We start from the raw sequence: 14,086 nt of genomic DNA, 5'->3' as shown, positions 1-14,086 counted from the left end.
TCCCTCTCCTCCCCAGAGAAGACAGGACTCTTGGGGCCTGGCTGGGGGCCCAGAGCCAGGCCACCCTCTCCTGTTAGCCTTCAGAGATCAATTTCTCTCTATTGGTGACCAAGTTGCAAATGGATAAAACACAGGAAAATTCTTCCCTCTCTCCCTAGCCCTGCATGTCCTGTCCCCAGAACCCCCCACCCCCACCCTGGGCCAGGTCGGGCCCCATGGGACGGGAGAAATAGCAACCAATCCAACAGCGGGCGTGCTTTGTGCTCACTTCCTTCTGTCCCCACATGGGACGGGCGCCGTGGGGAGGGGGAGACACGTGTGGAGAGGTGGGCCGGGTAGCTGGGCAGGTGACTGATTATAGGCGTGGATAAGGAGTTTTAATCCAGGGCTTGGGCAGGCACAGAATTACTGGGGCATCCTCAGGCAGAGATCTAACAATATTGCAGGAACCGAATTTGGGTACACGTATGGGAAGAAATAAAAATACACAGATTTCCTCAGCTTTTATTGAGGAGAATTAAAAGATAAATATCTAAAGGTGGTAAATGTTTTAAAATAATGGGAATATATTCCCCCCAAGGAGGGACAAAGGTGGTAGGAGAAGCAAGAAAGCCTCTTCATTCTAAATCCAGGCCTGAGGATCATGTTTGGACATCAGAGGTCACCACTTCCTACTTAAAAAGCAAAGAGATGGGGCAGTTGAGAACATCAAGGAAACCAGACCCTCACCAACCAGCCATCAGGCCTGGGTCGAGTGAAGACAGTCCTGCCCTAGAACTTAGAGGCATCAGGACACAGACTCAAGGCCCCTGGATTTAACATGTGGAGAGCTCTAGGACAGCCCCTTCCCCCAGCTCTAGAATGCAGCCTTCCCTCCCCACCCAGGGTTCGAGTGCTCTGGACCTGGATGGATGAGCCCCTCTGGGCTCCAGGTCCCAGCTCCACTGTCACTGGGCTGAACCATCCATGGCCTGCACCCAGCGAATGGTTCGGGTCCGGCTGTCTTCCCATGAGAACAAGGGCTCGTAACCAAAATGGCGCTGAGCCTTGTTGGTACTGACGGTGAAGGTGGTGTTGGCCACAGCCAGCGTATAGGGGTTGAGCAGGGGCGCATAGAGCAGCAGTGGCCGCAGCAGCCACTGCAGCAGGGCATTGAGGGCAGCCAGAAGCATCAACAGCCAGTAGGGCAACAGTGGGCGGGTACCCACCAGCCGCAGTCCACAGGGGCCCAGGAACTCCATGTTGAAGTCTTCGTAGCTCTTATAGGGTGATTTGTCATAGCAGAAGTACACCTGGCCACCCATTAGTGCTGCTCGCTGCTCTAGCTCCCGGGCTACCAGCACATGCATCCAGGCCACGTTACCTGCCAGTGGAGGAATGCGGGGTGGACATGCCCCTAAGGATCCTTTTGACCACATAGATACTTGTCTCCCAGGCCAGCCCATGTACAAGCCACCTCCTCTTTGGGCCCATGTAGATGCCGCCCACATAACTACAGCCCTGGTAGAGGTGGTTTTACCCTGGCCCCTGTAGCCACTTGCTATCTTGGGCCAACCTGTATGGATGCTGGTCCTTCTTTTGGTCCCATGTAGATGCTGCCCCTCTCCTCTCCTGGGCAGATGCTACTCCCATAACTATAATCCTCTCCTCAGCCTATGACATGTTTTTTGTGTACCTTCCTAACTTGCATGGATACCGTTTCCTCTGGCCTGTGCAGACAATGCCCACATATCGTAGTCTGCCTTGGCCAGTGTATAGACTGTCCTTTTCTGCTCCTGCCCCTCCACCCTGAATCACATGGGCCTTTCCCTTTCTTAGCTTTTCCCTTGCCTCACCTGGGCCTTACCTACATAGACCCGGCCATGCTCCACAGAGGCTGGGATGGCCCGGAAGAGCCGGCCTCCCAGGCGCAGGCCCTGGTAGTAGATATCCCTCATGATCTGGTGGCCTTCGCCATAGATGCCGGTGGGACGCAGAGCACATGTCACCAGAGGCAGACCCCCACGGACCTGGGGACAAAAGGTAGGCACTGCCAAGACCTAGGAACCAGTGGTCCGCACTCTGCCCTAGCCTCCTCAAGCTGGAGATGTAAGGGAGCACCCAGGGCAAGATGCAAAGCCTGGCTGCCTGTGGCTCTGCATCTCTTCTCCAGTCTTACTTTCCTTCCATTGGCTTTCAGGACCAGCTGCTCAGCCAGGGCCTTGCTGTGAGGATAGGGGTGTCTGTGCACTGCTTCATATGGGGTGTCCTCATTGCCCCTAGAGTGGGAGAGGGAAGATTCTTAATGCTAAAGGGAGATGGGGCTCTAAAGTACTGGGGGGAACCTCAGCTCACCTGTAAAAGGGATGGCCTTTGACGTTGGGCCCCACAACTTCCATGCTGCTCGTGTAGACCAGGAACTGTGTTCCAGTCTGCACACAAGCCTCAATCACGTTCTTTGTGCCTGGGGAGGCAGGGTATGTATCCAAACTGAAGCTTTCTCCCTCTGCATTTTTTCCCTCCCCATTCCAAATCTGGATGAGGGCACATGGCTTCCTTCCCCAGGTCCATGGAGAACCACAGCAGGTCGACGAGGGCTGGCCTGCCATTTCAGGGGCAGGAGTGCACACAGGACAGATTGTCACAGAAGAATCACAGAGGTCAAGGTCAAAGGGGGAGCACAGTCAAGATCAGGCCATGTGCCGGGAAGTGTTAAGTACATCATTAGAACAGGCCAGGGGAGTACCTCACCCTGCACGTTGACCTCATGGATGGTCTCAGGACTGGCCCTCCCAAACACGTCCACCAACCCGGCTGCATGGATGACCACGTGAGCTCCAGCCACTGCTGCTATCACCTCATGGGCCTGGGTCACATCCCCCTGGATGGCAGTCACCTGCACGGGCCCTGGTAGGGGGTAGGGGCAGCCAGAGGCAATGTCAGAGCTGGGGCTACCAGCCAGCTGTTGGGTTCAGCCTACACCCTTGGGAGCCACGTTCCCAGTGTGACTCATTCACCCCATCCATGTGCACTGGAGGACATAAACAAGCATCATCTTTTCCACCACAGTGAAGGGAGTTCGTACCCTCCCCCTCGCACTCCCTCCCTATCATGATCACCTGTCTTCAGCTCCTCTAGCCAGGGACCCAGTTGCAGGTCAAAGATCCGTAGCTCACGGAGCCGGGGTTCTCGCTGCAACAGCATTCGCACCACATGCTCCCCCAGGAAGCCACAACCACCTGTGACCAGGTACACCAGCTTCTGGGCTTGTGCAGAATCTGCCATGTCCTGCTGGGGAGAGACCCTGGCTCACCTGGGTTGCCTGCTACCACCTGCCCCAGCAGCCCACCTGTTACTCCTTGAAGAGGCCTCTGGCCTAGTGGACTAGAACAGTAACCCAGGGGCCAGACCTGTTCCTGGTGGCTACAGTTGTGGGTATAACAGTCAGGCTACCTGCCCTCTGACTCTGCCAAATGCAGTTACTGAGATAAGAAAGGTGAGGGCTTGGCACGCCCCAGGAAAGGCTCAGGGTTTGAGGTGGAGGGGGAGGTTCTGGGACAAGAATCAGGGAGTTGGGGAGGGAAGGGAGAATAAGGTGGGTTGGGCTGGGAGAAGGGACCCCTGACATCCCCTTTGCCTACCTGCAGCCACTGTCCCAGAGTGCTCAAGCCGGCCGCTGAAAGGCTGTCTTGTTTCCTGGGCCAGTCGGCCAGCGACTCATCGTAGTCCCCCTTCCGCTTGCTCCTCCCCTCATGCCCATTCCAGGAACAAACCAGCCTCCACCCCTCCATTCCCGACTCTTGCTATAGGGCGCCCCCTGGTGGTTACTGTGCTCCACTGGCGTCTGGTTCCAGCAAAGAATTTGGGGGGCAGGGGCATGGGGAAGCCAGAACCTGCTCGGTGGGCACTGAGCGTTTGCAGGCCTCAGGATGGAACAGGCAGGGTAACCTCACTCTTACTGCATGACGTCAGTCCTCCCCTCTTGCTGGATTTCCCAGGAGGCCAGAAGCCCAGCAGCAGCTGTGGTTCTGGGAAGGGAAGCCTGACCTTGGTCAGCTCTGGCCGGCCTCAGTGGGGGATTTCTGTTCCAGCCTATCAGGTGGCCCAGAACAATGGTGGTTGAGTCTGCAGGTCTGGGCTCTTGCCTGAAAGCTTTACCCACCCCAAACTCCAGGTCACACATTTCCCCGTCTCTTTACTTGCCCCACCCTCTATCCTTAAACCCATCCCACCCCAAAGATACTGACCAAACACTTTTGTACAATAAAGTTTAATCACAATTATAAAAATGTGGCATTGGGTTTGTGCTATTAACATATGTACAATCCAGCCCAACAGGAAAGGCCTGCCCCGCCCCCTCCATCCTGGCCTGGCCCAGTTGGAGCTTCCAGACACCACGGTAGGAGGGTGACCCACAGGGTCTGGCAGGGACAGATGGTGAGGCAGGGTTCCAGGCACGGAGTCCCCAGGACTGGGGGGGGTGCATGGCCCCCCCCCAGGGGGAGAACATGGCCACTGCCTCTAGAGACCCCTAAACTGGGGAGGGGTGCACGCAGGGCACAAAGGGGAAGTCCCCATTAACACAAAGCAAGGGGGCTGTGCAGCCCCCAAGAACAGGATCTGTACAGGCTGGCACCCCAGGTTTCCACAGGAAACAGCTGCTGGCAGCTACAAAACATTTACAGCATCTTCTCCGCAAAGAAAAAAATTAAGGGGTGGGTCGACAGCGGTGACAGGGGAGGCAGAATTTGCCTCAGGGTACTGAGGCTCCCTTGCAGGGCTTGGGGGCCCCCCAAGTCCATATTTGGAGATGGGGGCATGTGGGCCCTCCTGAGCCCACTAAGGCTGTGGGGGGCTGGGAGCTCAGGGCACCAAGGGGAATAAATAGGGGTGTGGGCGCCAGTCCCGCCCACCTCAGTTGAGGGAGCCACGACAGCTCTCCGTGCCGCACAGACACGGGATCTTGTTGTCTTCTAGCGGGAACTTGTAGTCGTAGGTGATCTCCTCATCCACGCCGATGGGCTGCTTGGAGTAAATCACAATCTTCTTCTGGGACTCGATGGTGATCACCTTGGCGTAGCAGTTGGGCTGCAGAAGGGGAGGGCAGAGTGAGCTGTGGCTGCCCCCTTGAAACCTACCCGCCCTGGCCCGGCCCCTGGCGCACCGTGCAGCAGTGGTTGATGAACCGCGCCAGGTTGCCACACTTGGTAGCATCGATGATAGTGTCGTGGTCCACACGGAAAAGGTAACTGCTGCCAATGCCCTCCTGCACGTAGCGCTTCTCCCGCATGTCAGCCACCATCTGGTAGGGCGGGGAGTGATGGTCAGGGAGCTGCCCGTCAGCTTCCTGCTAGACGAGGCTCGACCCCCTCAGACCCTGTGATGAAGGGTCTGAAGAGTCTCCCAGCGACCACCTAGGGGCCATATTAATCTGTCCTGGACCTGCAGGTCTCCCTCTGGCTCACACTAACCCAAGGCATGGACACCCCTTTGGTTCCAGGAGCCCTCCTTCTTGTGGCCACCCCCTCCCCTAAACCCTAGGCTGCCATTCTAAGTCACTCAGAGGACCTGGGGGAAGTCTGCACTGGTCACTGGGCAGTAGCAGCTACTGGCTGCTCCTGGAGTGTCTGCCTGGCCCATAGTAGAGCCTTCAGTCTGCTGTGGGGTGGGGGAGTTCCTGAGATGACAGTGGCTATTTCATGGACTGAACCCTACTCATCTCTTCTCCCAGGACCCTCTCTCCAAAACAGGCACCTAACAGCTGCCACTGGTTGTCTACATTAGGGCCCACATTCCTATATGAGAAGGAATAACTTATTTCCCATAAAACAGGACACTAAGCCCTCTGAGCTCTCCCCTTGGGTGATCACACTTTCTTTCAGGGCTTCAACTGCCAGCTAAGTACTGGGGAATTCCTCAAACTTCCATCTCCAGGCAAAATCCAACTCAGTGGAGCTGCTGGGTATCATCCTCTAGATGTGCCCTAGGCACTGCAACTTCGCATGCCCTGACTGGAACTTATCTTGATCACACATCAGCTCCTCCTCCTCACTCCCCACTCCACTGGCAGTCCCACCTACTCTTAGCTGCTAAAGGCAGCACCCTGAGAAATGGCCTCATCTCCAGCCTGTGCCCTCACTCTCCTGAGCCCACTTGTTGCCTGGTCCTGCCAGCTGCCTTGGACTCACAGACTCCTGTTACCTTGGCTGCCACTGTCTAGTCCAAGTACCCTGCCATTAGCTGGGATCTCTGCAACAGACCCCTGGTCTCAGCCTCTAGTTCTCTCTTCACACTGCAGCCAGAGGGAGCTTATAACTTCCAAAGTCCTCTCCTGCTCAATGCCTCACAGCGACTTTTCCTTCTCTCTCACCATCAGTCTCAACTTATTAACGGGGCTCCTAAGCTCTGGGGAGTCTGGCCTCCACCTGCCCCTTTAGGTGTATGTCAGTGCCACTGACCTGAGTTTTTCCAACTAGCCAGTCCCCTCCTTGTCCTCCTGAGACTACCCTGCCTCCAGGCCTTGGCATATGCTGTATCCCACAACTCGGAGCACCTCCCCTCGGAGCACCTGAGCCTGGAAGTTCCTCATCATCCTTCAGCTCCTGCTGTAAACATCACTGTGCTTGAACCATCCCTGCCTCCCTGAACTTCCTCTATTGAATGCCATCCTTTATTGTAGTTACTTGTTCAATTCCTGTCTTCCCCACTAAACTGTGAGATCCTTAAAGGGAGAGAGATTATTAGCCTTGTTTCTTGCCAGGTCATTAACATCTAGTTTACTACTTTACTAGGACCGCCGCTTGCGTTTTGGAGTGCTCAGGTTCGTGAGTGCATTACTCCTTGTGCAAGGAAGGAAGAGAAGAGTAGGACAGAAAGAAAAGGAAGGAAGGGGAAAAAAGAGACAGGTTTCACTGGCTAAGTCTTGGAGCCAGAAGGATATGTGGGGGCTTTATCCCGAGAGTCAGATCTCATGTCGGCATTCCATGCTGCCATCAGAGTGGGGGCTAAGTACAAGGCCTCACCTGGCGAATGTTCTGACCCACATATTCGATGACCATCTCGTCAGCTGCGATGGGTTCCATGGCAAAAAGACCCCACTCGTGTATCCGGCTCCGGCCGAATCGGAGCTTCTTCTTCCGGAACTAGAGGGCAGAAGGTAGATTGCTGCTAGATGCCTCCTTCAACCTACCTCCTCGCTTTTCCTGCAGACCTCTGGGAAGGAGGGTGTTTTGGCCTCTCACCCCCATTCCTGCCCCAGGGGACTCCATGATACCACCTTCCTACTCAGCTTCTCTCCATCCCAAGTCCCCACTCCTCACCTTGAGCTGGTTTAGCTTTAGCAGATCACTGTCCATGATGGCTGAGGTGCCAATGGCACTCAGCAGCCGTCGCTGCTCAGACCGGCGTTCCGAAAGCACACGGTTAGTCCCCTGTGAGAAGCAGGACAGAGAGGAAGTAAGTGACAGGAAAAATGATGGGAAGAGGATACCAGTGGGACATATGTCAGGGAAGAGCCTCACCTGAGTGTCCACCCCTTCCAACTGCCGGGCTGAGACGGGGCACACATCCAGGTACCTGTCTTTTTCCTTCTTACTGATGGGGTAATAGCCTTCGCTGCGAGCGGAGCCCGTCTGGTGCTCACGGGGCCCATCCTGGGGCCGCCGCTTGCGTTTTGGAGTGCTCAGGTTGGTGAGTGCAGGATGTGTTAAGGAAGAGAATGGGTTCCTCACTGGGCAGATCCCTGTGGCCCTACCCCGCTCTGTCCTTCTTGTCCCAGCCCAAGGAAAGGGTAACTGACTTCAAGGAGGTCCCAATCCTACTTGGTGTGAGGACAGAAAAATGGACAGGAATAAGTCTCACATCACCTTTTCTGCCAGAAAAACTGTGAGGCAGAGAAGCAGCAGGAGTCACAGATAAAAGGGCAGCGTGGCAGCCTGAGAAATACCCAGGCTGAACATGGCAAAAAGAACTGGACTGGGAGAGAAAGAAGTGCAGACACCAGGAGTGATCTGAGGAGGACACTGCCGAGCTGTGTGACCTCAAGAAGTCCACCCCCACTCCCTGGGCCTGGGGCCTGTCTTTCTATCCTGAGGCCACCCTCTGGGGTTCAGGATATTGGTGTGATGGACCCAGTGGGTGTCGTTTAGCCAGTCGGCCCCACTCGTCTGCTGCAGCAGCCGCTCATACGTGAGTCGTAGGTAGCCCATGTCCTCCAAATCCAGGCCCGAGTTCCAAATGTCATACAGGATGGTCATCTGCTCAAACTCACTGCGGGGCTCAAAGGTAGGGGGTGGTGGGGGTGGTGGGGGTGGCCGCCGACGCCGGGTGTGGGAGCGGAGGCTGCGCCGCCGGACGGCCCCCTCCCCATCACTGCTGCTGCTGCTGCTGCTGCTCTCAGATGACTCAGATTCCTCCTCTTCCTCCTCCTCCTCACCTTCTTCTCGCTGCTGCTGCTGCTTCTGCTTTGGCTCCTCTGCCTCAGCCACCACCACCTCAGGGGCCTCCAGGACCTCATCCACTGGGGAGCTGAAGAGGGCTGCAGGGGCAGGAACTGGTTCCGGGGGTCGAGGGGCCAGCGTGGAGGGTGGGGGCTTAATGGCCAGGGCATAGTTGTGCTCCAACAGGATATGACTGAGCAGGGGGCCCGGGCGGTCTGCCTCATCCGACGTCTCTGTGGCCTCGGAGTCATCGCCAGTAGGCAGTGCACCCAGCCCACGCCGGGCTGGTGTCAGGGCCAGGTCGGCCAGCACTGTCAGGTCCACTTCTGTCCCTGGCTCAGCCTCTTCTTCTTCAGTGGAGCGTCCTCGGCCAACAGCCCGGGTCCGACCTCCTCGGGCCGCCTCCTCGGGCCAGCTCTTGACCAGAGATGCATGGTCCAGGGGCAAATTGCGAATGGTCCGCTCTACGCCCCGGGGGACTTTGCGCGAGATGGGGCCAGGAGATTTGACCTGTGGTGGGATAGCTGGGGAAGGCTCTGGGGCTGGCACCTCCTCCATGGCAGAGAAGGAGACGGTTTTCCGGCGTTTCTTGGGTGGGGGCAGGAGGAGGATAGGAGAGGAGGGGCGCTCGTAGGGGCGGAGGGCAGGGGCTGGAGGCCCAGCTGGTGGCTCTGCGGGAGGCTGGGGCACACTGGGAACTGGCTCTTCAGTGGAACCTGGAGAAGGAAGCACACAAGGAAAGGGAGGTCAGCTTCTCGGCTCAGTATCATCAGACTGAGATGTGGTATGGGCAGGAGACTGGCCAGCCTCACCAGGGAATCTACACCCCAGCTGCCTTTCAACAAGTTCTACACTCATGCTGTCCTCAGTTTCCGACAGACACTCCTCTTCGCTCAGGGAGCACAGTTCCTGCCTCTCACACCTGCAATGTCCTCAGCACTATGGGCTCCTTTGACAGGATGGAGTTTTGTACCTGCTCATTCATACATTCCACATTTAGAGAGCACCAGTTATGCATCAGGTACAGAAAAAGCACACTGAGCAGACACTTCTGAAACCCTCACAGAGCTTACGGTCCAACAGAGACAGTTATACAAAACAAATGTACAGCTCGAACCGTGGAGAGTGGGAGCTCTAAAGAAATAAACATTTGGACTCTAGCCTTTTTACCAAGACTGGTGGTGACAGAACTAGTCAACGACTAGGCACATAGACCAAGACAATTTTTGCCAGCAGCATTTAGGATGTGATGAGCTAAATCTGAATTACAGTATCCATTATTTCAACCACAATCAACATTATCTTTTTAGTGTGGTAAAAAAGATACAATGTTAAGAAGCTGAATTTTGTATTAAAATATTTTATAAAATTTGCCTTCTTCTCCCCTGCCCCCCGCCTCACCCCAAACTGTACTGAAAGTGAAGCTGAGATCTAAAGATGAGGAGTGGGTTGGGGAGGGGATATACTATCTTTGAGAAGGCCATACTCTCTTTCCCCAGCTAACCGCCCCCAGGACAAGGAGTGCATCCTCTCTCTGTTGGGACCTTCCAAGTCTGCTGCTAGGTGGGGGGCTCTGAACACTGGTCATGATACAAATTAGTCCTTTCCCTGAGGAAGACCCAGTCCTGCAGACCTGACCAATCAGACAATCCCTGTGAAGCCAGTCCACACCTCACCCTCTCACCCTAGGTTCTGGCCACCCAAATAGGCATGGCTTTTCAGGCCCCTGGGCCTTTACTTACATGGTTCCCTTTGTTTGAAGTGCCTCTCTCTCCTTACCCATTGGGAAAGCTAACATACAGCTTTTAGACCCAGCTTAATGCCACTTTCTTTGTGAAGGCTTCCCTGACTTCTTCAGAAATTGGTAATTGCTAGTCTTCAGGTTGGCTGCAGCATATTAATGGCTAATATTTTATGCTAAGCACTAATTCAAGTCTTTTACATGTATTAACTACTTATTTAATTCTTACAACGACCATAGGAGGAAAATACTATTATTAACCCGATGTGACAGATAAGGAAACTGAGGCAGACAGAGGTAAATAACCTGCCCAAGGTCATACAGCTAGCAAATGACAGAACAAGACCTGCACTCTGGGAAGCCTGAGTTGAATCAGTGCTCTTACCTACTGCCCTATACTGCTCTGGACATCCTGCAGTGGAACTCTGTGGTTGCACATCTGGCTCTACCACTCAGAGTTAGAGGGCAGCCAGAACTAGGCCTGGTCCAAGAAGGCAGTGATCAACATGTGTCCACTGCCTTAACAGATGTTCCCCAAACCAGCACCCTGGGCAAGGCCCTCAGCCTGTGTTTCCTCAGGATCTGGATACCATGTGAGATCTACTCTGAAGCTAGCAAGGTCCCAGGGTGTTTGTCCCAGGCTCTCCAGTTTCTGTTGAGTCCTCTCACCAACTCTCCTCAGCATCTTGGGGCAGCCTCCCCATCTGACCCATCCTCCCAACCCAGCTCACTGTGCCCTCTGGAAGCCTGGCTCTTAACAAATTCCCCTCTTGGCTCAGCTTCTTCACACAAATTTCCTTGTCCTAAAGGAAACCTGGCCATCCCTTTCATTTAGGGAGACAATCTGGGGGGTACCCTCCCAAGACACACAAGTAGCAGAAGCAACTGTTTCTACAACATGACCTGCCTCGCTCTCTGCCCCCCTCATTAACTGATGGCTACTTGACACAAGTCAGCCCAATAAGAAACTTCCTTGAGAATAAAGATCTAGGACAGTATATCTGTCTGTGGGGGGCAAGCACTCTCTGCTAGAATGGAAAAGCAGAGGAAGCCCATTTGCAGGAGAAAAGAATGAACCAGATCAGAAGACAGAAGAAAACCAAGTCCTAAAGGCATCCAGGTCCCTATCTTTGCCCACCAGACAAGCCCTTTCTCCCAGGCTCCTGCCATTAAGCCACACAGCCCTCTGCCAGTTACAACTTTGGTAACTTGGATTTTCCCATCATTCTCTAAAACCAAGGACCTGCCTTTATGGTTCTCTCCTCTCCCACCTCTGCCATCTATCTTGGGGACTTTGATATCCCACCTGTTTACCCAATTTCACATATCCAGTGACCTTCATTTTCAGTTACCCTCCATCGGTCACACACTTGACCCTGTCACCCTCTAGAATAGCTCCACTTTGGACCCTTACACTCTGATCCCCTACACCCTGACCACAATTCCCCAGGTCCTTTCAGTTCACTCCACTGCACCTTTTCAATTTCCCATCCTTCTACCTCTCTCCAGCCCATCGCCCTCTTCCTAAATTAACTTCTTTCTTTCTTATGCCTAAACTGCAGGGATCCTTACTTTGTTCTCCTTTCATAGCACGTTCCACACCTTTCTACCACCTCCACCCTGTAGATCCCCAACCTTGAATCTACCCAACCACCTATCTTCTCTCCTCCTTTACCCTAGCCCCCAGCAGGGCTTCTGAGTTGCCAAGAAACTTAGTCAGCTTTCATCCTCACTCCCCACTCTTCTCACTTTCCAAGGCTTCTCCTTCACCTAGCCCCCCTCAGGCTCAGAATATGTCCCATTTTCCTGCCGCAGAGTGAAAAAGGACACCTTCAAGCATGAAAGCCCACATCTCCCCACCTCCCCATTTACAGACAGATTTGCATCAGACCTAGAGTCCATCTCCCACATCTCCCCAGGTATGCGAATCCAGCAAGTATCTCTCTCCTAGTTCATCTACCTGCTCCCTCTTCCTTCACTGTACAATCATGCTCAAGTCTCACCTACTTTGAAAAGCTAACCCTCCATCAACCCTGCATTCTTTTCTTGCTGTTTCTCCAATCCCAGCTGAGTGACCTTGATTATCTCACTAAACATCAAAGTCCTCATCTGTGAAATGGTAGTAAGGATGTTGTGAAGACTGAATGAGAAAATTAAACTGCAATGTACTAGGCCTAGAGCCTGGCACAAAGGCTCTCAATAAATGTTAAACTGTTAACTATAACCTCTAAACTCCTTCTTTCTCTTTCATAACAAGAATAGTCTTCCCTTCCAGAAAACTGGTTACCTCTGTTGCCTGTCCTCAATCCTTAACATCCCTCAACTTGGCTTCAGTCTGATCCATTCTACTGAAATTGATAAGGTTACCAGTGACCTCCTAACAGACAAATCCAACACTTTTCCTATCTTACAACTACTCTTACAGCTGCTGATACAAACCACTCCCTCCTTTTGAGACTCCGAGCTCCCTTCCCGTATTTCTGATCACCTCTTTTCAGCCTCTTCTGGCTCCCCTTTGCCCATCTATCTCATAAAACTGTAAGGCTCTGGCCCCCTTCTCTCATTCTGTACATCCTTCTAAGGTATGTAAGTACATTCACATCCGTACTTTCAGTACTCTCAAATATCTATCTCATTTCCAGTCTATCATTCTTTAAGAGCTTCGGATCTATCGATCCAACTGCCTTCTGAATGTTTCTACCTGGAGGTTCCAGAGGCATGTCAGATTCAAGCTCAACTAAACACATCAGCTTTCTTCCTACTTCTGGTTCTCCCTGACTTTCCTTTCCTGGTAAGCAGTTTAACTAAATAGCTCTATCTCCTAAATTTCTCTTGAATCCTCACTCCCACTTCTAATCCCTTGCACCTCAATGAAACGCCCATGCTTTAGTTTATGACCTTCGCTTACATGCATCCCTTCAAACGTTCTCATGGGTCACTCTACTGCTTTGCTAACTTGCCAAATCCCTCGCCCTCCTGCCAGAATGATCTTTCTAAAATACAAATTTGATACGTCCCACACTTTCTTCCTACCCTAATGAGAATGAAAGAGCACTAGATTGCTGCTCTCTGACCTGTGACTCCATCAGCTCTTCTGCTACTAATGGGTTCAGGAGAGGCTCCTCAGAATTAATGAGAGCCTCAACTCCTCCGCTCAAGGAGTCCGAACTAGAATGGAGTGCACTAGTGAGAGATTTCTTCATGTGGTCACTACCTATCTCAGACCACAGATTCTCAATAATGTTCAAGAGTTCTCTGGAAGGCCATGTGCATCTTTTAAGTGTATCTTGAAAACTGAGTTATTAATTCCACCATAAGAACACCCTACTTCAACTTACCACCACTGCTTGCTTTATTTACTCATGGCAACAGCCTTAATCTTCCTCTATCAACTCTGGTCCTTTTTGAAGTTTTTTCTGCACTACCTCTTTTCAGAACACAAATATAATCATGTCTTTCCACTACCTTTAAGATAAAGAGTAGAGTCCTACCATGGCCTACTCACTTTGCGTGGCTCAGCCCTTGCTTGCCTCTCCAGTTTCAGCCACTCCAGCTTCCCATCCTTTCAATCCTCCAGGTTAGCTTTCTTTTATGTCTTCCAACATGCTATTTCCTCTGCCTTAGGGCCTCTGCACATGCTAATCACACCCTCCTGCCTGCTTTACCTGGATTTCAGGGCCAATGATGCTTCAGCAGAAAACATTTCCCCACAGATGTGCTCAGGTTCTCAGAGCACCTTGTACTTTTCTTTCACAGTGCTTATCGGTTGGTAATCACAGATTCTGAAGTATTTATTACTCAACTGTCTCTCTCTATAGACTGTAAGCTTCATGAGGGCAAGAACAGTGCCTATTGTCCATAGACCATGTATCCTTTGCACCTACTATAAGTACTCAATAAATGTCAACTGCTTGACCAAACAGTTCAC

General features: G+C 52.9%; 2 protein-coding genes across 5 annotated transcripts in view; both read right to left on the bottom strand.

The window, feature by feature from the left end:
* Positions 1-488: 488 nt before the first annotated feature.
* Positions 489-4,177, bottom strand: HSD3B7 (hydroxy-delta-5-steroid dehydrogenase, 3 beta- and steroid delta-isomerase 7). Of its 2 annotated transcripts, none has more exons than XM_006914149.3 (7): positions 3,621-4,177; positions 3,099-3,270; positions 2,731-2,886; positions 2,335-2,443; positions 2,159-2,258; positions 1,847-2,009; positions 489-1,363 (listed from the first exon to the last, which is right to left on the bottom strand). In XM_006914149.3, the coding sequence occupies exons 1-7, from the start codon at positions 3,768-3,770 to the stop codon at positions 948-950; spliced, it is 1,266 nt and encodes a 421-aa protein (XP_006914211.2). In that variant the 5' UTR covers positions 3,771-4,177; the 3' UTR covers positions 489-947. The 2 variants fall into 2 exon arrangements, with proteins under 2 accessions (XP_006914211.2, XP_024904232.1); XM_025048464.1 differs by having other exon boundaries at positions 3,099-3,267.
* A 56-nt stretch (positions 4,178-4,233) lies between these two features.
* Positions 4,234-14,086, bottom strand: part of SETD1A (SET domain containing 1A) — a 23,637-nt gene continuing 13,784 nt past the window's right edge. For 2 of the 3 annotated variants that reach the window (XM_006914148.3, XM_015591170.2), the window contains exons 14-19: positions 8,096-9,133; positions 7,500-7,672; positions 7,299-7,409; positions 7,002-7,121; positions 5,144-5,281; positions 4,234-5,067 (exon numbers count right to left, since the gene is read on the bottom strand). In XM_006914148.3, the coding sequence (XP_006914210.1) occupies positions 4,894-5,067; positions 5,144-5,281; positions 7,002-7,121; positions 7,299-7,409; positions 7,500-7,672; positions 8,096-9,133 (1,754 nt within the window). In that variant the 3' untranslated portion in view covers positions 4,234-4,893. The remainder of the gene's footprint in view (positions 5,068-5,143; positions 5,282-7,001; positions 7,122-7,298; positions 7,410-7,499; positions 7,673-8,095; positions 9,134-14,086) is intronic. The other variant, XM_015591169.2, reaches the window with a different exon arrangement.

This window comes from Pteropus alecto, unplaced genomic scaffold (genome assembly GCF_000325575.1).
Source record: "Pteropus alecto unplaced genomic scaffold, ASM32557v1 scaffold44, whole genome shotgun sequence".
NCBI lineage: Eukaryota > Metazoa > Chordata > Mammalia > Chiroptera > Pteropodidae > Pteropus > Pteropus alecto.
The sequence above is the reverse complement of the archived record's forward strand: the minus strand, read 5'-3'. Positions and strand labels throughout refer to the sequence as shown.